The sequence below is a fragment of the Copadichromis virginalis genome, linkage group LG4 (genome assembly GCF_057382275.1).
Source record: "Copadichromis virginalis isolate Kocher_CV1m ecotype Utaka linkage group LG4, C_Virginalis_male_GT1.1, whole genome shotgun sequence".
Lineage (NCBI taxonomy): Eukaryota > Metazoa > Chordata > Actinopteri > Cichliformes > Cichlidae > Copadichromis > Copadichromis virginalis.
This window is the reverse complement of record NC_140621.1, coordinates 21,334,646-21,362,335: the sequence shown is the minus strand read 5'-3', so window position 1 is coordinate 21,362,335 and position 27,690 is coordinate 21,334,646. Positions and strand designations below refer to the sequence as shown.

General features: G+C 42.0%; 1 protein-coding gene and 1 long non-coding RNA gene across 2 annotated transcripts; both read left to right on the top strand.

Moving 5' to 3' along the window:
- Positions 1-212: 212 nt before the first annotated feature.
- On the top strand, positions 213-26,875 carry gpr139 (G protein-coupled receptor 139). Its single transcript, XM_085454183.1, has 2 exons — positions 213-711; positions 24,136-26,875. Exons 1-2 carry the CDS (start codon positions 567-569, stop codon positions 25,146-25,148), a joined length of 1,158 nt encoding a protein of 385 aa, XP_085310309.1. The 5' UTR covers positions 213-566; the 3' UTR covers positions 25,149-26,875.
- LOC146711354 (uncharacterized) lies at positions 18,178-20,413 on the top strand. Its single transcript, XR_014920145.1, has 2 exons — positions 18,178-18,395; positions 18,969-20,413. It is a non-coding gene; the product is annotated as an uncharacterized LOC146711354 (long non-coding RNA).
- Positions 26,876-27,690: the final 815 nt, after the last annotated feature.

The window sequence follows — 27,690 nt, the reverse complement described above, 5'->3', positions numbered from 1 at the left end:
TTTATGATCTCTTTATGTTCTCTGCCCTCAAACCCCTATTTCTCTCCTTAAGCATCCTCCCCTCATCCTCATCCCGCTTGCTGCCTCCACTCTCAGTCTCCGTCTCTCCCTCCCTCTCTTTCTGCCCTTTCTCTTTCCCTCTTCTTTGCCCTCCCTCTCTCCTCCTCCCCGCTGCGCTCCCGACTCGCTCTCATTCCCCTCGCTCACACACTCAGGCAGCATCCTCCCCTCTCCACTTCTACCTTCACACTCACCTCTTCACGCCTCCCTCTCAGCTCCTCTCGCCACCTTCCTTTTTCCGTCACCTACTAACACATATCATCCCTCGCATCTCCCCCGTCTGCTGCCTATCTCGCTCTCCTCCATCTCTTCCCATTCCTCCCTCCTTCTCACTCACTCACTCAACCTTGCGGTCTTGCCAAACGCACACGTACACACACCCATGCTGATTGGCACCCAAGGACAGAGCACCCTCTCCCCAAAACCGGCTTCCAGGCGGTTCGATCTCGTGGCCAGCACGCTTCTTGACACTGAGCTCAGCTGAGGAAGAGGACCAGGAAGAGGCCATGGAGCACAGCCACTTCCCTGTTTTTCCCCCAAACGGGAGCACCTGGAGCACAGGGCAGAATCCCTCTGAAGCTGCCCAGGGATGCCCTCTCGGACCACTACCCGTCATCTATTATAGTGTCCTGCTCTGTCTTGGCCTACCAGGTAAGAGACGTGCACATGAGTGTATTCTTTCACCTGCATGCCTTATTCTGTGTTAATTTGCTCACGTTTTTTGATGACAGTCTGGCTTTGGTGGCGTGCAGTGTTGCATCTTGATTTGTTGTGCACTTACCTGCAGGACTAAGTGAGTGTGTCGTGCACAGCTGCTCCCGAGTGTCACTTCATGCACACATACTGTTGATTCATCAGCCTGACCTTGTGGCCAACACTTGTGGGTGCACATGCACTAAGCATGTATGTGTCTGTGCTTGTGTCCATTTGGAGTTTCTTATGCTTTTGCCTCTTACTTGGAAAGATTCAGGGATAATAGGGAGCGACATACTGATAAGTGAAATTACTCTCTTCCAATATTTCCCAGACATTTGATCTCAAACTAAGAGATGACATCTTTTTTATTAATCTGGAGCTGGCATATGTATGTTTGCATGACAAATTGTGGGACTCATGGGTTAACCTCTGGGATGTGTATGTGTGTGTTACATGTCTCTTCTCTATGACCTGAATTAATGACACTGCCTTGTCGTGTCTATACCATTGAATGATTAGTCCATTCACAGACACTGTCAGACCCATTTACTGTCTCCATCCCAATGCGTGATCTATGAGCACTGACCTAATCTCACACAGGGAGGCAAAGTGAGGTGTGTGTGTGTGTAACAGAGACAGCCTGAGACACAGACAGAAAACCTGGAGGTCAGATGAAAGAGGAAAAGTGCTGAAGCCTAATAAGAGATTAGGTGAAGACCCAGTGGACTGTCTGCTTTTACCCAAAAACTGAACTCAATCTGGGATTAAAGAGTGTAAAACATAATTTGGAGGTTACACTAATTAACCTCAATTTTATGATCTGATTTATTGGGAGTTCTGACATGACGTGGACTCACTTTGGTGAACAGCAACACTGACTTCTGATGCCTTATTCATGCTAATCCTCGCGATTAACACATCTTCTTTATCGCCGAACCTCTTTCCTTGATAAAGGGAGTGAGATGTTATCAACAAGCTAAGCTGTGCTGGTTCAAAACAGATCTGCATTGCAAAGTGAAAAGCTCTCGCGTGCCAAGACTGCAGTCGCTCCAGAGATTTGCTGTCTTGTAAAAGTAAAAGTCGTTCTTTCTGATCAAACCTCGCTTAATTGTTTCCCCTGGATGGCAGAGCAAGCAATTTACTTAGCTGTCGTTTTCTGCCGAAATTGTATTTGATTCTGCTGCTGAGTCGTCTTTACAAATTGGATTGAAGCTGGTTGTTTAATCACTGAGTAACAATAACCTGAGAGTGTAAGGCAATCCTACAATAGTCGTCTGAATTAATGGCTGAGTTGAGTGCAGCGGGCTGATACTTTGCGGCAGCAGGTTCGACTTATTCAATCATTATGACACAGCTCGTTCCACTCAAGCTGAATCATGAATGTTTCATGAGCGCAGCATGTGTGAGTAGTAGCAGCGTGACCTGCAGAACCACACATATTAGACACATAGGAAGGAAAGGAGGCTGTTAATTTGATCGTCAGCCAGTGATTCATTAGTTAACTGAAATGAGGTTTAGCGAGGCAGCATCGCATCCGTGCAGACAGACTTTGACCTGCAGTGCGGCGGGCAGACAGGGGTCACAGCAAGGTGGGAAGAAGGCGATAAGAAAAGGAGATGAATTGGGAGCAAGTCAAAAAAATGGAAGATGCGGACACCCAGAAGAAGAAGAAAAGTGGAGTTAGGAGAGAAAGATCAGAGCACTAATAGAGAGGGAGAGATTAATAACAGCCGAGCTGGCTGAAGTAGCACCTCTGAGCCCCGACTCGGGGTGCTACAGACGACAGAGCTGAAACGAATTGCCACATTTTTAATTAATCGCTAACCCGCTCTCTTTCGTTCTCCACTCACTACAGCACACTGCTTGAGACAGAGCAGACGTGTGGTGGCATAGCAAGCAGTACAATGAAGGCATCGTTTCTCTGGCTCTTCCTTTGACATGATGGAATTATAGAGGTGAAGTACAGCATGTCTCAGAGCATTCGCCGGTGAAACAAAAATTGTGGAGTGGGAAGCCATCAGCTAATGAACAATGCTGTGTGACAAGCGGGTCCTCGAGAGAGGGTCCCCCTAATGTCTGGGCCAACACAGTCCAACATTTCTCAAACACAATTTGTTGTTTATGGAGCTGTTTACTGACCTGTACCTACACATTTTAAATCCTACTTCCCCTGGTGATTCATCAGCCCTTTCTGCAAACAGAAGCCATTTTGCGTAGCCTGAAGACTTCTGCATCTGAATTAAACACGCAAAACGCGTTAATGAAATGTCTGCGCCCCGAGATAATGCAGCAGGGCACAAAGCCGCTAAGGAGATTAAATTAAACTCTATTGCCTCCAATAATTAACAATTAAAACTTCATTTAATTAGTCATAAAAGATAATTTTACCAAAACAAGCACAGTGTTTGGGCTTGAATAATGGAGTAACGCACAATCCAGTGAACTCATGATACACTGTCCCCGTTGAGATAAAGCTATTCTACACATCGGCCCATTATACTCCATACAAGACAGTCTACAACACAGCACAGCATCTGCGTATCTATGTAACAGTAAGTGTTCTTGGTTTTCAAATATTTTGGTAGCCAATAAGGCCTGATTTAGACTTCTCCGGCGAATCGGTGCAGAGCCTACGATGTAACCTATGTAAGTCTTAGTGCTGTGCAAGTTTTGGTATCGAGCAGATACCAAGTAAAAACAGGGACAGTATTGCTGATACCATTACTGATATCAGTATCCATAATAGCAGATCAGGCAGATCAGTGTGTCCCGACTTATGAGATGAATCATTATTTGCAGTTTGCAAATTGAACACACGTTTAAAAAAAACACTAAATCACTATGATCTTTACTTTATACAGTGTATAGTTAACACAACAAAACACAGCTTTTCATGTATTTTGAATCTATTTTTTGGGAGTGTCAGAATATAAACGTGCCTGTCTATAAAGCACTCTAGGCCAACTTCTGTTATTTAAATGTGCTTTAAGCTATAAAAGAAATAGACATGACGCAAAAATCATGTGCTGACATTTTTGAGCCCTTATGCTCATTATATTAGATTATTATTCCTTATATGGAGATGGTGATTGTTATTCTCTAACGGATACATTTTAAAAAACTGCAGTGAAAAAGTAAATGCACAGGAGGTGGTCATAAGGTTATGCCATAGGTTACAGCATAAGGTTTCAGAGAGGTTTGCAGTCACCATGGAGCTATGCCATAGATTTCCTGCTGAAGCATGAATCCTACAGTAAGAAGGAATTAGAAGAAAGTCAGGATAAGAACAAAGTGTCTGCACAAGACATGTAAAGATTATTCTGAATTGCGACTTGCGCCATGCCACTTAAAAATATAGAGTTGGAAATTAGCACAGCAGGTCTCCTTTGCACGCTTGAGTAAAGCATCTTAAAATGGTTGTGATGTTCAGTAGCTGAATAAATGTTCTGGTAGAGCAATTCAACTCCAAGTCTGCACACTGTCAAAGAATGTAGCACATTTTTGACCTTGGGAAGACTGAGACTGTTATCTCAGTAAAAAGAAAAAGCACTTCAGCCGTTTCAGTGGGAGACCAGAAAATGATGCTCTTTTTGATGCTTTACTTTCAACATTGTGGGAAAAGAGAATCACATGTGTTGTTTTCAGTCGCTTGCTGTAAAGCTCCCATGGGATTCCTCCCTGACTCCCTGTGCACAAACATATGTGTGCTCACATTTCTGCATGGTACCTCGCCGCTCCTCAAAGCTCCTCACAAGTGTGACTGTGTTCAGGTGTCTCCTCCCACTCACACCTTTGCATCCACGCAGGGGGGGAAAGGTTGGGAAGGTTCAGCACTAACAACCCCTGCCTCCATGTTGCAGTGTAAGGGGCCAGTGTCAGCCGCTGTTTAGGATAATGAAGAGACGGACCTCCATCGATTTTCAGTTTGAGCTATTGATCTGTCAATATGCACCAGCAGCGGGACGTCTGTAGTGGGTTGGTAACTTGTTGATAAAAATCCAATCACTCTAAAGATGTTTTTTTAAAATAGGTGGGGCATGCAAAGGAAATGGATGTGAGGGTATATCCTGAAGCATGAGCAGATTTCAAGTACTGATTTACGAAAGCAGAGAAAGATAGGGGGAGAGTGAGAGCTTGTTATGGGAGAGATGGGCCAGAGATGGCACAGGAGAACAGAGGAGGCTAGAGAGGAGGGAGGTGTTGCTTGAGGCAATAAATCAGAGATGTGCTGTGACAAGAACTGACTTTATTTGACCAGTAGGCAGCAAAATGCTGTCACGGCTGCAGAGAATACAGCAAACTCGGTATGTGTAAGTCGTTTGGATTCTTTGGACAGCAGTAACATATAAATCTATGGCTAATTAGATGACTTTTAATGATTAACATTCCTGATCTTCTATCTGTTTCCCCTTCTTCCCTCCTCACATCTATTATCAAATGTGCTCCTTTTCTTTCTTTTCACACATCACACTCAATTACACGTGCTACATTTTCCTTAGGTGAACATTACAATTGCTGATTTAGTTGACTAATCCTTAAAAAATTAATAGCAGGTCTTTGTCATTCAGTGCACAATACCTGCACCTTATCACCGGCGGCAGCCTTAGCTTTGATGTGAGGACAGTCGTGCCCAAACCTTGACTCACTGTGGCCTGTCTGTAAAATGAATGGCTGTTAAGGTGAGCAGGCAGCAAAGCACTGCAGTCACATCAATACCATTAGCAGCACATAGGGAGAGGGCTTATTTTCTCTTAATATGCCCATTAAACTTAAATATTCAGTTTCCGTACACATCTCCGTCTCCCCTTCTCTGATTTTTCTCATTGTTAGCTTTATGTTATTGAATTTATTTCTCCTTTGGGCTTCTTCTGAAATCCTCTGTTAGCACTCACCTCACACATCAGGAATCAGGTTGACTGTCACTGCATTTAAATCCCATACTGAATGCAAATGAATGCTTTGTAAAAAAGAAAACCATCATTTTTTATCTTCCCTGTTTGCTTTTCACTGCTTTGTAGTGGGGACGCACCCCTGTTTTTTGGTTTGGAGAAATTAAGGAATCGCCACCCTTCATGTCCAGTCTGACACTTAGAGATAGACAAAAGGGAAATGCTGGTCATCAGGAACAAAGTGCTGTGACCTTTGAAGCAAGCTTTTGATATTCACCCACTCTCCGTCTCTCGCCTTGCTTCCTTTCCTCCTGCCGCCCGTCCTCGATACCTCTCTGTCTGTCTGTCTCTGTCCCTGCTCACTCACCTGCCACCTTCCTCAGATCACACTTCACCCTATTCTTATTAGGCTCCGGAAAAGCCATTAAAGCTTGACCTCGATTTCCTCCAAGATTATAAAGGGGAGAAAAATTCCCTAATTGCAATGATGCAATGCTTCTCTTTTTTTAGATCATAATTTCCGTTTTACAATATTGTTTCTGCTTTACATGGGGCCCGTGAGAAAACTTGATGACAGTTGTATAAGAACGTGTCAGTCTCTCTGTCTCTATGTTATACTTGCTGTTGTGAGGGGTTAAACTGTGCTGTGTCATTTGTCGACAGCCCGGCTGAACACGTCCCTTTAGTGGTGGGATGAGTCAGCCTCGTTACACACCTCAGGGAGCACACTCTGCCTTCCCTTTTCCTGCTAAATAACGTCAATGGCCCTGTCCCTCGTTATATTAGGGGCACAGCGGGGGGAGCTGAGACATGCATAAAGGCATACAGATCACCAAAGTAATCACCCGTGCAAACACACACAATCAAAAGTAGACAGACACAAAACAGCCGATTATCCGTCCAACAGGTTATTCTAATTTCCTCTTGGATGGAGATGCTTATTTTTTTCTCCCACAAAGAAAAAAAAAGGAAAGGATGGTGAATGTTTTTCTGTCGCATGTGCCTTTCTGTGCGCGCACGGTGTACCTCTCTGCACCTCGGCTTCCCCTGTTCCTGCTGAGACGAGCCCCGCATGTGCCACCCCATACCACCTGAATGCCGAGCAGATCTACCCCCGCTCCAGAGACGACGGAAAGAGCAGGAGTCAATTGAAATGAATAGGCAACCCAGTGCAGGGTGGCTCAGGCTAAATGGAAATGTCAAGCTCTCAACAGATCCCCTTTGTTTGTTTGTAGAGTGCCCTGCCTCGCTGGGGAGCCCAAACAGAATAATACCCAGCCTGTGACAGTCAACACCTCACTGTTTCCATTTTATGTCACTCCCCCTCTGTTCAGCAGTATGTACACAGACAGGAAAACGGATGGGCAGAGGTACAATAGAGAACGTGAGGCAATGGATTGAAGGTGACGTCTATTATGTGTTTGATTTGTAATGGATCTCCATCTGGAAGACAGCACAAAGTTAGCAATAAACTTTTCCCATAAAAATGCAGTGATAAGACAAACTAATTCATCCATCCTCTTCTGCTTTTCCTTATCACAGACAGACAACAATGACACTCATATTCACACTTAAACTAACCCCACTATTCTACTCAAATCTATTTACAGTGTTGGGAAGGTTACTTTTAAAATCTATTCCACTACAGAGTACAGAATACTTGTAACGTATTCTGTTAAGTTACTTAATGTGAGCAAAGTATTCTGAATACTTTGGATTACTTAATATATTGTCACGCTTTTTACAACTACATGAATGTACAATTGCTGTGTGATTTATTACTATGACTGAAGCTTACTCGCCATACCAATACCAACTAGATTTTTAAATCTCAATATAAAATGAGTAAGAGTAGGGTGGACATTCGGTAAGGCTGCACTTTTTGCAGTGATCTCGTATAGAAAACTAATTCTGTATCAGTAATATGTTTTCTTTCTGTCTGCTTTCAGAAGTGCACATGATTATCTGCAGCTAGCACGTTGTTAATGCTATCCATCAAGTCTAACAGTCTGCTGTCTATGAACTAACCCCAGCTAGCACCAGCTAACAATGTTAGGTTGGTGGCGAGTAGCCTTCAGTAATAGTAATAAATCACACAGCAATAGTACATCGAGATACTGAAGTGGCACATAACCCAGGTAGCTACCACAACTAAAACAAGTTAGTTGCAGTAGGCTAACGTTAGTTTTTTTTGTTTTTTTTTAAAGAACTTACAAGCAGATGCTTCTTTAGGTTGGAGGTGGAGTCTTTTGATGCTGAGAGCAGCTTAGTTGCGGCAACAGAGTTTGCATTGCACAGTCAGATTTCGCCCATCCTTTTCTTCTTTAAATGTGAAGTGGTGTCAGAATTTCTAAGTAAGAAATGCATTCCTGCCCGTGCACTGCTGGCTCTGTTGTGGTGGCTTCAGGTCTATTGTGTAACTGACGCCACCAACAGGACGCTTACATTAAAGCCTCTTATTGTGTGTTTTGTTTGGGTTTCCACCAGCGTGGAATTACCAAAATTAGAGAGAGACATATGAAACAGGAAAAGACCGCCGTGTAATCCATTTATTTCAACAAAGTAACTGTATTCTAATTATCACCTATTTAAACAGTAACTGTGATGGATACAGTTACTCATATTTAGTTTTTTAAATACATATATTCTGTTACTCCCCCAACACTGTCCATTTATATAGGGCCAAATCACAACAGTTGCCTTAAGGTGCTTTATTTTGTGAGACCCTACAATAATAAAAGAAAATCCCAAATTAGTTTTAAAAAAAAATAATGTGAAAGGAGCATATATTTTTCAAATAGGGATTTTTAAAATTTATTTACAATATCTCTGGTGCTGTCAACAGAAACATAGAACCCAAACTGTGAAGAAATATCGGCCAATCGAAAGCCGCAAACAATAGTATGGCACACAGTGTGACACTTTAGACGTTGCAGAACAAAATCTCGGTTTTCCCTGTTCACATATAAACGCATGTAAATTATTACCATGGCTGGAATTCTTTCAAAAACTTAGTTTTCAGTGATCCAAAATGCTGTTCATGTTCCCCAAACACGTAGAATAGAAGCTATGTTTACCAAAATACCTGTATAATACCCTAAAATACCCATCAAGTCAAGTCGAGTAGTAGAAAAGAGGCTATAGTGTTGAAAAATGAAGAAAGCTGCACGTACCAAAAACTGCAGTTCCTTAAATCACCGCTTGAGGCTCTAAGAGCGAACCAGTCCCCATAAACACCAATCAAAATGTCCAGCTTCACCGAAGTGAAAATAGAGTATTTATATTTCAATTCAATTTCAATTCAATTTTATTTATATAGCGCCAAATCACAACAAAAGTCGCCTCAAGGCGCTTTATATAGTACAGTAGATACAGAGAAAAACCCAACAATCATATGACCCCCTATGAGCAAGCACTTTGGCGACAGTGGGAAGGAAAAACTCCCTTTTAACAGGAAGAAACCTCTGGCAGAACCAGGCTCAGGGAGGGGTGGGGCCATCTCCTGCGACCGGTTGGGGTGAGAGAAGGAAAACAGGATAAAAGACATGCTGTGGAAGAGAGACAGAGGTTAATAACAGATATGATTCAATGCAGAGAGCTCTATTAACACATAGTGAGTGAGAAAGGTGACTGGAAAGGAAAAACTCAATGCATCAGTACAACCAGCATCAATGCTGTGTTCGCTTCGGATTACTCCTCACCAGAGATGGGCAGTAACGCGTTACTTGTAACGCGTTACTGTAATCTGATTACTTTTTTCAAGTAACGAGTAAAGTAAGGGATTACTATTGCAAAATCGGTAATTAGATTACCGTTACTTTCCCGTAGGAACGCTGCGTTACTGCGTTACTAAAACCGTGATTTTTTTTGCGAGAATGTCTCATGACAGTGACGTAAGCAAGTGCGACGTTGGTGACAGCAGCTGTGTGCAGATCAACAATGGATAATATATCGAGTGCGGGAGAGAGTATGAGCGTGCAGCGTTTAAAGTGTGGAAGTACTGACCTTACTTTGAGTTTGATTCCATAAAAAGTGACAAAAACATTAGCGTCCATCGTGCGTGGGAAGAAAACTTCTTTTTACAGCGAAAAAAACCCCTAAACTTCCGAGCAAGCACCGAGTAGCTGCGACGTGATGGGAAACTCACAGAGACACTCGCGCGGATTCTTCAACTGACCGCAGCACACCTACACCAGGGTAACCCTCCGCCTACCCTGCTCCTGCTTTACAGGTGAAAATAGAGCAAAAGGACCGCTGAGTCTTTGACTTTATTTATTTTCTGCTGTGTTTTACTTGCATCTGTTTGAAAGAGTGAGTGAAAACACAAAAAATATTTTATTTTATGTGCTGGAATGTGTAGAAAATAGGTTTAAATGTTAAACTAATTTATTCAAGTCAGAGAATGTTGCATATAATTAAATGTTTTGCTTGATGCATAAAGTTAAAAGATTAAAACTGATAAAACAAGTTAAAAAAAGAGACTTTTCCATTTGATTACATTTTGTATGATGGATTATGTAGAAAAAGTAGAATTGGGCTGAAAGATCTATCACTTTATCACCTCTTCAGGTTGTAAATCGTGTTTTTTAAAAGTAACTAAGTAACTAAGTAACTAAGTAATTAATTACTTTTGAAAATAAGTAATCAGTAAAGTAACGGGATTACTTTTTGGGGGGAGTAATCAGTAATTAGTTACTGATTACTTTTTTCAAGTAACTTGACCAACACTGCTCCTCACCCCCCACCCACCCCTGTAGCTTGTCATGTCTTCATAATGTTGTGCTGTGGACATTTATGTGCTCTTTGTGCAGAGGAGTTTTTTGTGTTTCCTGTTCTCATGCTGTCCTACCATGGAAGCACAGCATGAGTAGGGGTCTCTTTTTTTCCTCTTGTACTTTCCCCACTGTAGTGTACATTTCAATGTTTTTTTTCTCTGATTCTACCAATCTCCGACCTGTATCCCCATGTAATGTTTGTGCTATATGTGTAAGGTCGGGGGGGGGGGGGTCCCATTTCACTGCAGGGCAACCTGCATGTGACGAATAAAGCTTTGATTGATTGATTGATCATGGGAATCCCCGGCAGCCTACGTCTATTGCAGCATAACTAAGGGAGGATTCAAGGTCACCTGGTCCAGCCCTAACTATATGCTTTAGCAAAAAGGAAAGTTTTAAGCCTAATCTTAAAAGTAGAGATAGTGTCTGTCTCCCGAATCCAAACTGGAAGCTGGTTCCACAGAAGAGGGGCCTGAAAACTGAAGGCTCTCCCTCCCATTCTACTTTTAAATACTCTAGGAACAACAAGTAGGCCTGCAGTGGGAGAGCGAAGTGCTCTAATAGGGTGATATGGTACTACAAGGTCATTAAGATAAGATGGGGCCTGATTATTTAAGACCTTGTATGTGAGGAGCAGGATTTTGAATTCAATTCTGGATTTAACAGGAAGCCAATGAAGGGAAGCCAAAACAGGAGAAATATGCTCTCTCTTTCTAGTCCCTGTCAGGACTCTTGCTGCAGCATTTTGGATTAGCTGAAGGCTTTTCAGCGAGTTTTTAGGACATCCTGATAATAATGAATTACAGTAGTCTAGCCTGGAAGTAATGAATGCATGAACTAGTTTTTCAGCGTCACTCTGAGACAGGATATTTCTAATTTTAGAGATGTTGCACAAATGGAAGAAAGCAGTCTTACATATTTGTTTAATATGTGCGTTGAAGGACATGTCCTGGTCAAAAATGACTCCAAGGTTTCACAGTAAAAGAAAAAAACTGTTTTGGTGTCTATAGAGGTTTTACAGACACATGATCGCTAACCACATCATGCTATCTCATTCATTTATTTGATTGCATGACAATCATGGTGACGGTATATGGTCAGGTAGATAAGGCCCCAGTCATACAGGTGTGCGTTGTGATAGAAGCAATCTGCAAATTCAGAAAATGTGTTGTAGAGTTTGTTCTAGTGTTAACCAGACAGTAGGGAGTACATGAGTTAAGGGGAAAGCCTGTGATTTGATGAGCATGGCATTCGCAGTCGTCTGCCGCCATGTTGTATTTACGCTCTGGTAACAATACGTTCAAGAGTAATAGCGTATATGGCGCGAATGTTGTGGGAATGTTGTGTGAACATTAAATGAGCTATTTGAGTTATGCTGTAAGTTATCCTTCAGCCGGGTTTTGTGTTTTTTTTAAGTTATGAGTATTTGAATAAGTAAAATTATTTTGAATTATTGCGTTTTTTGCTTTTTAAAGTTTGCATTCTGTAACTATTTGAAGAATGCTTGGTTTAATGTGACTTGTACTGTGTGTATAGGTTGAGTGAATGAATGGTAGCCCAGAAATAAATGAGCAAGACGCTAACTTTGGTGTCCTCTCTATTAATCCAGTTTTTTATAATTAGCTACGCAGTGCTCTCTAGCCTGTGTGCCACTTGCTGCTGGTCCACATTTCCCCTAGGTCTGATAGCATCAAGTGGGAAAAAAAGACCAATCATTTCCCAGTGACTGATGACAGTACCCAGGAAATGGATTGCTTAAGCCCCAGTTACACAGGTCTACAGATTGGTCAGTGACTCCCTGGCAACCACCAGTCGCTAAGGAAAAATCGTGCATTCCTTGACTGCTTCATGAAAACATCCTTGTGATTGCTTTGCTCGGTAGCAGATTCCTGATGTTCCCCATAGTTTGCATGGAACACACTGATTAAAAACACTCACCAGCTGCTGTCTGGTTAAATTGCAGGATTAACATTATACATTACTACAGGGGGCTGTGACTAAAGAGTTCATTATTCACACTGTTGTCACCTTCACGAATGGCAGCACAAGAGCACAAGCCAGACTTCAGTGTTGTTTTTTCAGGGTCATGCAACTCTCAATTTTTGTAACCTTGCAGTAGTGGTAGGTTGAAGACAGGAGTGGATTTTTTCTGCCCCCTGGGCGACCGTGGCTCAGGGGGTTGGGAATCGCATCTGTAACCGGAAGGTCGCCGGTTCGATCCCTGGGCTCTCTGTCCTGGTCGTTGTGTCCCTGGGCAAGACACTTTACCCTACTTGCCTACTGGTGTTGGCCAGAGGGGCCGATGGCGCGATATGGCAGCCTCCCTTCTGTCAGTCTGCCCCAGGGCAGCTGTGGCTACAACTGTAGCTGCCTCCACCAGTGTATGAATGTGAGAGTGAATGAATAGTGGTATTGTAAAGCGCTTTGGGTGCCTTGAAAAGCGCTATATAAATCCAATCCATTATTATACTGTATTAGCGCAGAAGCTCAGAAATTACCAGATTATATAGCTTGAAAAATAATTAATTTCTGGTGAAAACTTTGAAAACAACTCAATGATTTCTTTGCTTCCAATTCCCATGTTTTCAATTCCTATATCAGCTCAGATATGGAGGTTTTGTCTGAGTCATGAGGCTTATCACTAAGGAAAATACTGTCTGGCAAGCCCTCAGAACCACTGTAATGGCGATGGACTCACAGCGATGGTTAACAGTGCTACCAATGCGGTCATCTTAAGCCGTTAGCTGTTGTCAGTTGAGGTATAGCTTGCTGTATAGTACAGCCCAGTGAGTGAAATTTTGAGTCCTCATACAGTTATGGATGCAGATTACTAATGTCCTCTCATCCAAATAAAGCCATTTCTGAGTTGGAAAAAAGATGATGTGATGACCGTAATAATAAAGTAAAAGTACTTAAGAGTCATGTGACTAGACAAGTACAAAAGACAATGATACACTGAGTAAGGAAGCGAAACAAAAAGCAATTAGCCTACATATAAATAAAATCATGGTGTCACTAAGTATACTTTTATGTCAGTATGACCCCAGTGACATCTCCTAGACCCTGAGCATTGTTGGCTTGTTAACCTAAAGTAAAATTTATCTGATCAATAATCCCAACCCACATGTATTCAAAATGCTATGAATGACAAAAAAATATAGCAAAGCCATACGTTTAAGAAGCCAGAAGAAGGACATGACATTTTTCCTTCAGACAGTAACTCAGTTAGCCGATTACCAAGATCCAAATGTTTTTTTGGTCTAAAAATCAATGCGCTGACTTTGACTTAATGTCCTGCAAACAGCAACGACACTGTGCTCAGTAACTGGGAGCAACCAACCAAACTTGACCCCTGTTACCCAAATCAACTGCCAACAGTCAAATAAAAAGAAAATCAAGGGTTTTTTTGTTATTAAAGTTTTGTCAAATCAAAGGGAAAAGATTAAAACACCTTCACATGACACAAAATCGCTATACTGTCTCTCATTTGGGGTTAATATACACCTCATAGCACAAACGATTAAGTACCACATCTCTTACTGTTTGATTTGAGTTGTGTAATCTGTAATCTACCAAAATTAAAATCAAAAACAACAACAAGCAGCTTTAAACTCAAAGAATCGATGACACAGTCAGACAAGATTTAAGACGAAAGCAACTCAGCTATGGAGAGGATAGTGAGCTGTGCAATTGTGATGTGACTGATATTTGTTAAGTTGTTGGGTGTTGTGAGCAGCTTTGACATCTCATTTGTGGTTATTGATAGATCGTTAATGAATTGGTGCTTCCCTAACGATCTGTGTGTTTTTTATGCACATTTGTGGAGCCGCACATGCATTTCTATGTGCGTTTGTGTCGTCTGCTGCACATCCTCCACACAACTTTAGTCGTTATCCAGAGCTGGCTTTGTAATTTCTAATCAGTTGACAGTGGCAGAGGCTGTGAAGTGTGATGTACCAGACTTCAAGCTGCCATATTTAATCCAATCCCAGATCTTTTACTGCAGAGGGAGGCACAAGGATCACAGAACATACACACACACAGACACACTGTGTGGACTGTGACTGCCACTGAGTGCTTTGATGTCTGTGAAGCTGTTGTGTAAAGTGTAATGTTTACGTGTCTCCGGCAGGTTTGACTTAAAGAGGGTTATGCAGCAACAGCAAAGCACACATGCAATGTTGTGTATATTTTATCGTTAGTTAGGTTATTGAACTAATAGAGCATGAAATAGAAATCTCTGGATAAACTGGAAACAAGTGACTCAAAACGTGTCTCTGAATTTCACACTGCACTTACGTTCCTGTGAGGACAAAAAAAGGTTCAAATGCATTAAATAAATGGCTGCCTTCACTGAATATTATCAGAACAGAAGGTAAGACTTTACTTGAAGTGCCTTGAATGTTTTCTTTGACCTCAGCTACAGCGGTGCAGGTTGAACAAGGCATGAAACCCCGGTTGTACAGTAACCTAATCTTTGGTAATGTCATGTTATCATAACATTGATGTCTCAAACCATTTTGGTATTAGTTTAAAATAACATAAATGACCTAAAAACACTCACTGACATCGACCATAAACATCAAAAAAGACTCATCCCATGGCTCAGGGTGACACACCTTCAAATAAAGTGGTAGCAAACAGAATTCACGGATCATCGCTTTCAGGGAAAAATAACGTTTATTTTCAAAATGTCAGCATCAGCGTTTCAGGAAGATAGATAACCTTGGTTATGAAAGTTGATAGCCAGAGTCCATTAAAGGTATCCTGAGCATTATGCAGCACAGTTTTTAGGAGAAAGTCCATTTTTCACTTAGAAACCCATTTAGTTGATAAGCAGCCCTACTGATGCTTGCAATCTATTCTTCTAGTGTGTAGTTGGTGGCACTGGTGTATTTAAAAACAACAACAACCACAGGTAGCAATGCACCAATTAAGCAAGCAGAAGATAACTGTTAGCAAACTAATACTGAAAAATGTGTAGAAATAAACAGTAAATATTTCAAGAGAAATGCATTGAGCCGGTTGAGAAGACCTCAAGAATATCACAAATTTGTTTTGCATTGAGTTTAAGTCAGATTTGTTGAAGTAAGTCTACAGATCACAAAAAATTACACTATTTGATGCCTAAAAGAAAAAGCAAGAGAAAACCTAAAGCTCACATTGTATCGTGATGAACAAAGTATTCAAGCTAAAACTTTTTACTGACATACATTGTGTAGGCGTAACAGTGAAAGTCATAATCCTCATCCCTTTGAGGGTTGGATTAGCCACCCATCTATCTATATGCACAACATCTGGGCATGTCTCTGAGGTGATGCTGGGTTGGGTCTTAGGGGGATCTCCTCCCAGTCCTGTATCTAATCTGTGGCACTATTGATCAGTGTCATAATAGGCTGTGTTGATGGTGAAATACACTGCACAAAAAAATTAAGGGACACTTAAATCACAGTATAGCATCAATTCTGTTAACCTTCTGTAATATCTGCCTAGTCGGTCAACTAGCAGAGTGGATTCGTTTCAGATGCGTTGGTGCTAATTAAATTACCAACGGGTGCAGTAGAGGGGCAACAATGAAACAACAGGAATGAAAAAACACAAATAAGCGGAGGCTGCTCCCATTTTTTCTCCCTTGTCATCTTTTCTGACTGTTCTTTCAATAGTTTTGCATTTGGCTAGGGTTAGTGTCACTGCTGGTTGCATGAGGCGATACCTGGTCCCTACAGAGCTTATGCAGGTAGTCCAACTCCACCAGGACGGCACATCAATAAATTCCGTTGCCAGGTTTGCTGTGTCTCCCACCACACCAGTAGGCTAACCAAGCAATCAGAAACCGACTACATGAGTGGGCTGAGGGCCCTGTACTCACTGCCATGGAGCCCCATTGGCATTTGCCATAGAATACCAGGATGAAGAGATTAATTATAGACGTATGATTACGTGTAGTAGCTGATCTCAAAATGAGCTGTGCCATTACATCTACATTACATGCATGTTGTACAATTTGCTAAGCAATTTTTAGTCAAGTATCATGTGTTCTCATTCATATCTGTAAATGTTTATCAAACAGTAATGCTAATAGGGCCTGTAATTGTAATTGCTTTTTCTTATACAGTGAAGATATAGCTTGCAAAGATTATTCATTCAAGAACAACATGTCTTTTCATATATAAATGACGTGAAAAAGTTCCACAGACTTGGCAAAAACCATCCGTAGGGCAGGTTTTTTGTTAGTAAGACATAAAATACAGATATAAACAACACAGAAAGCCTAATTTTCAAAAGTAACACAGGATAAAATCTGAGTATGAATTATGCTCAAAACAAAAGGATCCAAGAATACTCCTCCAAGACCCAGGGACCATGTCAGATCTACAGACACGTAGCATCCCAGAAGGTCTCATTTGAATTCAGCTTTGATCAATACCTTTGAGGCTAGGCACTGCACCCGCTACACCAGCACATGGAGGCCACCTCACAGAAGTAACAAAAAATAAGTGGAAGCATAGGTCCCCAATTAGATTTTATTAGACAAACAGGAATGAGCAGTTAATCAATTAAACGATGTGTACTGAACTGTCAAATTAAGTACCCTCCTTCCTCGCACTCGCGGTGATGAAATGTTTTCAATTTTAAAATGTACCAGCAATGCTGATGATTCATTTCACTGATTTTAGTCTTTGTCTCAGTCTTTACTTCCATTCATATTACAGAGTAAGCCAAGCATGCATTTTGTGTGCTGTGCCCTCGAAGTTTGGGAAGGGTTTGAGTGAGGCCTATAAACCTTGCTGACGTGATGGGACTATCTTGGGAGCAATGTGCAATTTGCACTGATTGGAGAAATGGGATGTGCAGGTCCACGTGAGAGCCAGAAAGCTGTGCTGGTGCCTCTCAGATGCACAGCAGTCAGACTAAATGCAGTCGTGAGCTAAATCACATTCAGGCCTTTTTGCACTCCATCTTGGGTATTTACCTGTAAAACAAATGCGTAATAAATCAGCTGGGAGAGAAACTTGGCAGGCTGGATGAGAAGTTATTATGGAGCTTGCTGGGCACATGGAATAAAAATCGAAAACAGAGGCAAATGGAGAGATGGGGTGCCCTTGTGCTTTGTTTTAGGACCGAAATTGCCGGCAGCAGGATGGCACATAGTAGTGAACTCAGCAAATTGCCAAGGCTGCGATGCTGCACGCTGCCCTCCTGTTTTTGTTGTGGGTTCGCTCTTTATTGCAGATAACAATTTGGCCAAAGGCACAGGCAGGTGCTGCTGGAATCACACAGCAGGTGTAGATGAAGGGGATCAATAAACTAGAGAAGGTTTACAGAATAGGAGCTGTTTGAACATGGAAAACACTGTCTGGGAATAATGACAGAATTGAATATTTTTGTATCCACAGTATTTCTGATTTCGCGCCATTACCCCGATTCATAGCGGAAGCCGGTTTTTTACTTCCGCTTGCGCTGTTGTTGACAGTTGCGGGGTTACACCTTCACTGTTGATAAAGATTTCTCTCACTGCAGTTTGTTTTACCTGGAGTAAATGGCAACACATCGAAGGTGGATACACAGTAACGATGTTTTAAAAAGCAGCTAGGACAGTTCAGTTGCAGTGCCTCACCCGTCACTTCTCACGGAGTGGGTAGATGACATGAAACTATGGCCCGATGTTAGCTACATCGACATTATTAATTACCTTGTATTTTCCGAAGGCGTTGATGGCGAGGAATTACGTAATTACAAGAGCAACTAGGCGTATAATTACCTGCACAGCAACAAAATTGATAAAGTACTGCTCAACAAACAAGGCGACTTTATTTTTCTTAAAGCAGCTGTAGAGCCGAGCCAGAGTATTAATCAAGCGAAACACTTAGCATGGGCAATGCTAAGAGAAAGTGGAGTAGTGGAGACAGTCGGCTGTTCCTGTATCGCCGGATTAGGGAGATCATGTAGCCATGCGGCTGCTATTCTGTGGAAGGTATATCACTTATCTGGATATCACAATGTTTAAATCACTGAAACAGAAACACTGGACTGGTCAAAGGCTGTGATTAAGGAGTCACGCTACTGCCATCTAGCCAAGTATTACGTGGAGCACTGTTTACATGTGAAAGCCACTCGTTAACTTTGTGTGGGCTGTATGCTGTACAATCACATGAAGATAAAATATAAAAAAAATAAAAGACTGAACATTAAGGTCAAATTTACAAGACAAGAAAAACTATAGTTATAAGAAGTGACACAGAGTAGTATAATACATGTTTGTTTATATATATGTATATTTGTACACACACACTACTTTGAAAAAAATTAGACTGTGGATGTATATTTCTGCATCAAAAAGTAACTGACTATTAATATGAAATGGATAATATGGGTGACTTTGCCAGTGTTTATATCTGTTTTGGATATGATTCAGGTGTATTGACCCAGGGTCATATCTATAACATGCAGGACACCAACCGTGTACTGCTTTTGTTAGTGTAAACTTCCTCGTTATGTTAAATCTTGAGTATTGACAGTGAGAAAAAACTATTAATGTTTGTTACAGGTGCAGAATGCTGCGATCAGTGGAAAGACAGGGCTTGCGTGTACAGACGAGCAGCGCAGGTGGAATGCAGGGACAGCAAAGAACCTTGAACCTAAACGTCTAAGCCAGATAAACTTCAGACATCACAGGGCAGAGCAGCAGTACGATGTGAACTCCCGGACTGCAGTGACACAATCTCTCCCTAACACACCATATCACCTTACACATCAAGACTTTATTGACAGTGTTAGCAAAGCACCAGTGAAGCCACTTTTCCTCCTCAAGAACACATTAATTGGAAAGTGTTACAATGCCTCGCCATCTGCAGGTCCTCACCGCAACAGTAAAGTTGATGAGCAATTTTTTCAGCCACACCAAGCACACAGTTACAAACTAAGCTGTAATCCATGCAGGGCATTCTACCAGGCATACATTCAAGTTTCTGAAGAGCAAGCAGAACAATTACAAGAAGAAACAAAAGAGCAAAGTGCATCTGATTTGTGGCACAACTGCAGGAAAATCAGACTTACAGCAAGCTCTGCTAAAAAAGTTCCAGTACGTGCCACCACAAAAAATGACAAATTTTTATCTGAGCACATGTACCCTTCCTTTCGTGGGAATTATGAAACAAACTATGGTAAAGAAAATGAAGTTAAAGCTTGTCATCAGCTGAAAGAACAGGGTATGAACATCCTTCACATGGGTAGTGTTATCAGCATCCAGGAGCCATGGCTCTCTGCGAGTCCTGACGGGGTCATTGACTCAGATGTGCTTCTAGAAATAAAATGTCCTGTGCAGACTTATCCTTCACTCACGGAGCAGCTTACCCAGAAATGCAGCGATATCAAACTGGTAGATGGAGAACTGCAGCTGCAGAAAACTGGCAGCAGAGGCTATTACATGCAAGTGCAACTTACAATGTTTTGCACAGGGCTCAAGACTGCCACACTTGTGATCTGGACACCTACTGAGCATGTTTCATTTACAGTGCAATATGATGAAGCATTTGTAAAGGAACAAGTAAAACGCTTGAGAGGGTTTTACTTCTCATATTTCTTACCTCGACTTGTAGAGGAGTATGCAGCAGGACGGTTTCAGTTAAATGAGAGATACTTGAAGATAATGGGCAAGCTTTAATACATGTTACAACTATAAATGGGACAGTCAGACACCAACATGTCTGCAGAGTTTGGTCTCTGTCTTGTGAATGAAAGGAGACATTCAATATGAAATCTGTTAAATATTTCAATACAACTAAAATGTACGTAGTTGTAACATATGGTGGGAAATGAATGACAAACTGACAACATTAAATGTTGTGAATAGTTCTGTATTTCTGTAATCTTCCAACACAAAAAAATGTCAAGAATGCACAACTAATTATTGTAGATTTGAGAAAAACATTTTTTTTTTCATTTAAGAAATTTATCACATTGTGGTTGAATAAAAAAGTAATAATTGTTCAATTGATTGATTGCAATTGTTTTATATATACACATACATACATACATACATACGCACACACACACTGTATCACATAACCTTTCATCTAGAACACAAGATAAAAAAGTGAGACCTGGAATTCTTTACTCTCTACATATATGTACATCAAATTTTAAAATAATTACATTACACTACGCAACTTTATGTCCTGAGTAACCATCTTAATATCCCCGAGTCCACAATTGTTCATAACATACACAATTATTGTGTATCACGAATGAGATCCTCTCTTAAGTTCACTAGAGCAGCACATATTCTCAGTATCTTGTCTACTTTAGGAGCCATGCTTATAGGAACAATTTGTGAAAGTATTTTGTAGACTTTCAAGCGTCTGATTGCTCTTTCAACATGGATTCTTACATTTGCAATCCGACGTGTGTATGTTACCTGTTCCTCAGTTAGCGGTCTACGTTTTTTTGTGAAAGCGGGTATTACTAATCTAACTTTTCTCTCAAAGAGTAAGTCTTTAATTGTAAAACCTCTATCTGCCATGACTTCATCACCAGGTTTTAGGTATGTTAATATTCCAGAGTCCATTGTGATAAATTTGTCACTACATCGGCCGCCATATGCCGCAGACACAAACATGATTAGTCCACATGGTGCAACAGCAACCAAATATTTGACTGTGTTGTGTGAATAATAATGGCTGTATGATTCCCCTCTTGAGCCCAGATTTCTGGGTTTCTGTAAAAGGGTCTCACTGCAGTCTATAATGCATGTACTATTTGGAAAGTTCTTCTTGAAGGCTTCAGGCATAGTTGCTTGAATAGTTTCTTTTGGCAGCCATGGAATTAATGGTCGGAGAACTTCCTCCAGCTTGTCTAACCAGTGTGAGATGATCTTGCTGGCCATGCTTTGTGATATATGAAACTGGCGGCTTAGGTCACCTATTACACGGTTACTCTTTAATTTCATAAGTGTCATGAGGACTTGATCTCGGACAGGCATGGTAAATTCATTGTTGTCATATCCTTCCAGTGTCGACACAAGTGTGTTAAATGTTTCTAAGGCTATCCCAGTGTACAGCAAAGCGTCTGCATCATTTTGAAGAATGAAATATGCAACTTCATCACACTGAGTCATCTTATCCTGCACATCTTTTCTGCGAGACCTGTTGCAGTATTGATGGTCTTGTTGCGAAGGATCCTCCCACTGTGTGTGGACTGAGTGCAGATGTGGCTCAGGGGGTTGTGTGGAGATGCTGGCCTGGTCTAATTCCACTGAACGTAACACTGTGGAGTCTGAATAAGACAAAAATATGATCAGATGTACAGTCAAACTGTTAGCATAAGAGAAACTGTAAAGTGTCACTTAGCTTATTATATTTGAGTGAAATTTCTCATTCTACATTTTTTCACACAAATGCAAAATCATAAATGTCAACATAAAATGTTCCTAAGTCCCCTAAAAATTTGTCACAATTTTATTCAATTAATGTGATTAGATTTTATTTTACATTCTAAAAAAAGTCACAACTGTTGGTATTTTTGCAAAGGTTGCCTTTAACTTTTTTACTTGAGTTTTCTCGACTTGAAAAAACATGTTCTTTATAAACACAAACCTAAGACTTTTACAGCCCTTGGAGCTAATCTTTTGGCATTATTATTATTATTATAAACTTTCGTTAAAATTTAGACTTTGCTGCTAATAACCAGCTAGTGCTGATACTAACGCCATTCACCATAGGCTATTATTTAGTAAAAGTAAAGAATTGCGTGTTTAAAATGCGAAACGGTGGCAAACCACATTTACACTTTCACTTACCGGGTACAGATTCTGTGTTTTTGTTCGTATTACTGGAAGCTGTCACACTCAAAGTGGTCCGAGTGAGCCTTCTTCTTTTCTTCGGTGGGGGTCGGTCATAGCCCAGATAAAGCTCCGGGTCGGGGTGTAGCTCTGTGGGCTTTTTATCGATAAAATGAAAGGAGCAAACATAAACTCTCTTTGGAGGGTGTTTGAGTCTTAAAGCTGCCAGCCACGCCAGTTTCCGATCCTCCTTCCGCGGCATAGAGTGCAGTGCGTAGGGCGGTGGGCACGGACAGGCCTTTCTAAGTTGTTGATGCTCAAGGCAAAATGTTTCTAATGCATTTTTCAGTTTTCTTGAATTATTGTGGCAGCCGACGACAGCACACGTTGAACCCGAGCTCATCTTCGAACAGGTAAAGCCACTTATTACCGCACAAAGTAACTGATTTTGTTGTTAGCAACGACTGAACGCTGGGTCTCGCTTTGAGTAACCGGAAGTATAAAACCGGACAACGGAAGTAGTGGTCTGTCATGGCAGCCTACGTACGCTCTTACAGAAACCTGTGGATACTGTGGACTGAAACTGCAAGAAAATGTCACAGGGCACAGAGTTCACTCGGCATGCTTTTACACCTGCTTTTAGGTGGTGCTGTTGATGTGCTTTCTTTTTTGCTCAGTTTAAATTTTCTAGCCTCCTAATTTTGGTGTCTGCTTTTTGTGTTGAGCTTGTGTTAGCACCTACCTGTCTGCAGTATCTCTATTGCTATCAACTCCTAGTGATGGGATTTCCAGCTCTTTTTAGAGAACCGACTCTTTCGGCTCGGCTCACTAAAAAGAGCCGGCTCTTTCGGCTCCGAAAAGTGGTTTTATTTATATATGTTTATATGTAAATATATGCGGTGGCCCCTAGAGACAAAGCACGTACAAACTCCAAAACACATTTCTAGCTTTAACTGAACTTCCAAAACAGAGCTACCTAGATCACTTAAATTACACAACTGAAAGCATACGTGTAATTTTTGTGTATTTATACACAAGCACTCATATATATTCACTAGGTAACCACTAGGTAACAAAAGCTCAACACTGCGCCTAGCATCCTGGAGCACTTCTGTTGTCTTTTGTACGTGTTTTGGAGTTTTTACGTGTTTTGAAGTTTGTACGTGCTTTGTCTCTAGGGGTCACCGTAAATATACTTTTATTTATTCACTCCACATAAAATGTAATAAATAAATCATATAATACAAACCCAATTATTCACATTTCAACTTTTAACTATTTAAATTTTCAGCTTTTTCCTTTTAAACCAATTTAAAGTGAAACCACACAAAACACTGCAAACCACAACACAATTAAATAAATTAAAATATGAAAACAAAAAGAACATGCATAATCTCTGTCATATGGACCTGCATGAATAAACTTTCTGAATCCTTTATCATCTGCAACTGAAAATAGTTGTGGATGATTACTATACCATTCTAATGTGATGTTGTCCCTGGCTCTCTTTCTCTGTCTCTCCCTCCCGCTCTGTTCCTGTGCTACTGCGAGTGTAACTATCGCCACTCCCCCCTCTTCCCAGTGCAAAGCACAAAGCGGAAAAAAGTGCGAGAGAGGGTGCGAGAAAGAAAAAAAAAACCACGGCTCGCGATAAGGAGCCAGGTCTCGCGTTGTTCACGTCAAAGATCTGGCTCTAAGAGCCATTTCATTCGCGATCGACATATCACTATCAACTCCCTCTCTGTTGCTGTCTTGTTTATTGCTAGCGCTTTCAATTATCTGCTCACTAACACTCAATTTCTCTGTTTTCTCCCTGCCCTAATCCATGCCCATACCTTTTCCCGATCTCATCATACTTTTTCCTTCCTCATCATTTCCCTATTTCCTCTATCTTCTTTCAATCACCTGTCCGCATCCCCCTCCCACCTCCTCCTAGCTAACATCCTGACTGTGGTAATCCTGTCCCAGCTGGTGCTGCGTCGTCAGAAGTCCTCCTACAATTATCTCCTGGCTCTGGCAGCCGCCGACATCCTCGTTCTGTTCCTCATTGTTTTTGTTGACTTTATATTGGAGGATTTTATTTTGGCAGCGCCGCTGCCTCCGTCATTAAATAACGCAGTTCAGGTGCTGGAGTTTTCCTCCATCCACACCTCCATCTGGATCACCGTGCCTCTTACCATTGATCGTTACATCGCTGTTTGTCACCCTCTGCGCTACCACACGGTCTCCTACCCAGCCCGCACACGCAGAGTGATATTCGCCGTCTACGTTGGATGCTTGGTCTCTGCAGCTCCCTACTACTGGTGGCCTGAGTTTTGGCACAGCCTTCCTGGACTGGGTAGTAGTGATCGAGGAGGGGGCGGAAGAGAAGGAGAAGGAGGAGGAGAAGAGGGCGACAAAAGAACGGTGGCCCAGCACGTCCTTGTGTGGGCCCACTGTGCCACCGTGTACCTCCTACCCTGCACGGTCTTCTTTTCCCTTAATGCCGTCATTGTGCGTAAGCTGCGCAGACGCCGTAGCTGTTTCCGTCTGCGTGGTTATTCAACCGGCAAGACCACCGCCATCCTCCTCGCCATCACCTCCATTTTTGCTGTTCTGTGGGCACCGCGCACCCTCGTGATCCTCTACCACTTCTACTCGTCTCCCCCGGCATCACAAACTGCCAGCCGTCTGCTCCATGTACTCACGGATCTGGCAAACATGCTAGCACTGCTCAACACCGGGATCAACTTCTTCCTCTACTGCTTCATCAGCAAGCGTTTCCGGAGCATGGCGGCCAATGTGCTGCGAGCCTTGGTCCACTGCCGGAAGCAGCCGCCGCCATTCTACGCCAGCCACAACTTCTCCATCACAAGCAGTCCCTGGATCTCACCAGCCAACTCCCACTGCATCAAGATGCTGGTGTACCAGTATGACAAAAATGGGAAGCCCATCTGCATTTCCTCTTGAGCTCTTAGCCACGAGTTGCTTCCCCTACCCTCAATCACTGGAGGGGTGGGGCAGCGGGTGTATTCAGGCTTGTCTCGATGGTGACCAGCTTTGCCTGTATCTTTTAAGGCTTGAAAATGTCAAAACACCTATTGAGCAAATGGTTCAACTACCTTTGAGCAAAGCAAGGTGGAAAAACAACCAGCAAGGCTTCTGATGTTCAAAAAAGTATTCACAAAGCAGCGACCAGCACTGAATAGGTGTTGATGGTTTCCTTCATGCAAAAAAATAAATCTACTGTAAGTAACTGATGGCTGTAGACTGATAAAAAGACATCACGACCATCTAGCACTCAGTATGAGCCACCATTTGTAACATATAAACTGACAAAACTATAAAAACAAGTCCTCTGTGGGGCGTCAAAGTTACTGCGGGCCGTGCTGCACGCTGCCGATGAAGAGCTTCGAACAGCTGTGTCTTTTGCTGCTGGGAGTCATTTCCAAAAGGCAAAGTTTCAGTAAGAGTGTGGGCACTAAACATCTCACCTCAAGGGGTGATTCACTCAGGCAGAGCCACTGACAGTGTGCCCACTGCCACATGATCCTCACGCTCTTTCTCAAGCAATGTAAAACAGCGCTGTCATTTCCAGTTTAACACGCAGAAGAGTCTCCACGGCATGTTAAGTAGGGCTTTCATAAAACGAGCAGCCCTCCCAGACTTTTCCTTGCGTGTGCTGAGTTCACCCTAGCAGTGCAGGTCACCTCCAAGTCGACACTCGCTGTGGAAGATTGAGTCATCCAACGTCCAAGCTTGCAGACTGCTGTAGGCTGAATAGGCACTCTGCTTATTGTTGGTAAACTATTTATGTGATGGTAGATATGACTGTTATTGTAGCTTTGCAAAAAAAACAAAAAAAAAGATTAAAAAAAATATGACTTGGAGTTGGTGTGGTGCCAAGGTGTCATTTTATGTAGTAATCCCTTCTCCAGTATTAGGATGAGGAAATTTCTGCTGTAAGTAGATAGTCCTCTTTAACTATTAATGGTCCTTGGTGACTTACTGTTAGCCATTAACCGGAAGAATATAATGAATGTAGCTGAACATCTCTTTAACCCTTTATCTTTGTAAGAGACTGAGAAAGAGAGAAAGATAGAGAGGACAGAAAAAGCTGCTCCATTTGTTTGTTTGGGGGGGTTTTGCCCTCCGTCCAAAGTTTTTTTGTTTTTTTGCTCCCATGATGCAGCAGTGAATTTGGTCTCAAGCCCAAGGTGACACAGCTCTGCTCTGCTCTTTCTGCTGCTGGGCAATGGCACTTCTGTAACATTTTATACAGAAATATAGTCACGTACATCAACTCTGTCTCAGTATTGCCTGGTAACAAACCATAAATGAGAACACACACACATACACACACACACACACAAACCCTGTACTGTATTGCCCACAGACAGAGTGCACTGAGATCAATGCACATCCATTCTGCAGACACCTTGGGGCATTAGAAGTGTTCATCAATCTAGTGAGAATGGAGCTGTGCCAAAGGGCAGATTTCTGTTAATACCTGGGATGACACACCTCACGTCTTTCTTTCTGTAAGGCTTTAAATCTGATGAATGTGAGGTGTGTCTGTCATAGCTGATAAAGTCGTGACCTCCAAACTCTTGTTCGACACTTGAGGGCGTGACTGCCTGCATGTCGTTTCTTTGCTTGCACTTTAGAAGCCATGAGAGCAAAAACTGACTAACAATCCTAAAACACAGTGATTAAGTGTATATATATATATATATATATATATATATATATATATATATATATATATATATATATATGTATGTATATACACATATTAGGAGTGCAACAATACTCGTATCGATATTGAACCGTTCGATACAGTGCTTTCGGTTCGGTATGCATATGTATCGAACAATACAAAATTTTTTATTTATTTTATCAACTTTTCTTCTGATGATGCTGTCTGTGTTGAGCGCTCAGTGAATCTGCGTTCGACTACTCCGCCTAGGCTGCACTGTCGAGTGCAGATCCACTGAGCGCAGCGCAAGACAGAAGCTAAGCTCGTTGCAACATGGCAGCTGCCTCAACGCTACCCGAAATTGAAGCTCCCCTGCCCTCATTCAGATCTGGCGTTTGGAACTATCTTGGTTTTCATGTGAAGCATGACCCTGATGGTAAGCGCCATGGACAAAAGTAAAACAGTATGTCGGATGTGCTAAGCAATGCTCAGTTACATTGGTGGGAACTAGTGCGTCAGCGCAGTTTGCTCGTTAACGTGTTGACGCCGTCCAGCCCCACACACGGGGCGATCCACGGTAACTCATTAACGGAGATTTGCCGCGTTATGGCGTTAATGTCATTTCAGATTAACGCTTACAGCACTAGTGGGAACACAACAAATATGACTGCACATTTACACCAACATCACCCTAGTGCAAAGACAAGTGGAAGCAGACAAAAACAACAAGCACGCAAGCTGACATTGACATTAACGCCACAACACGGCAAATCTCCGTTAACGAGCTACCGCGGATCGCCCCTTGCGTGGGGC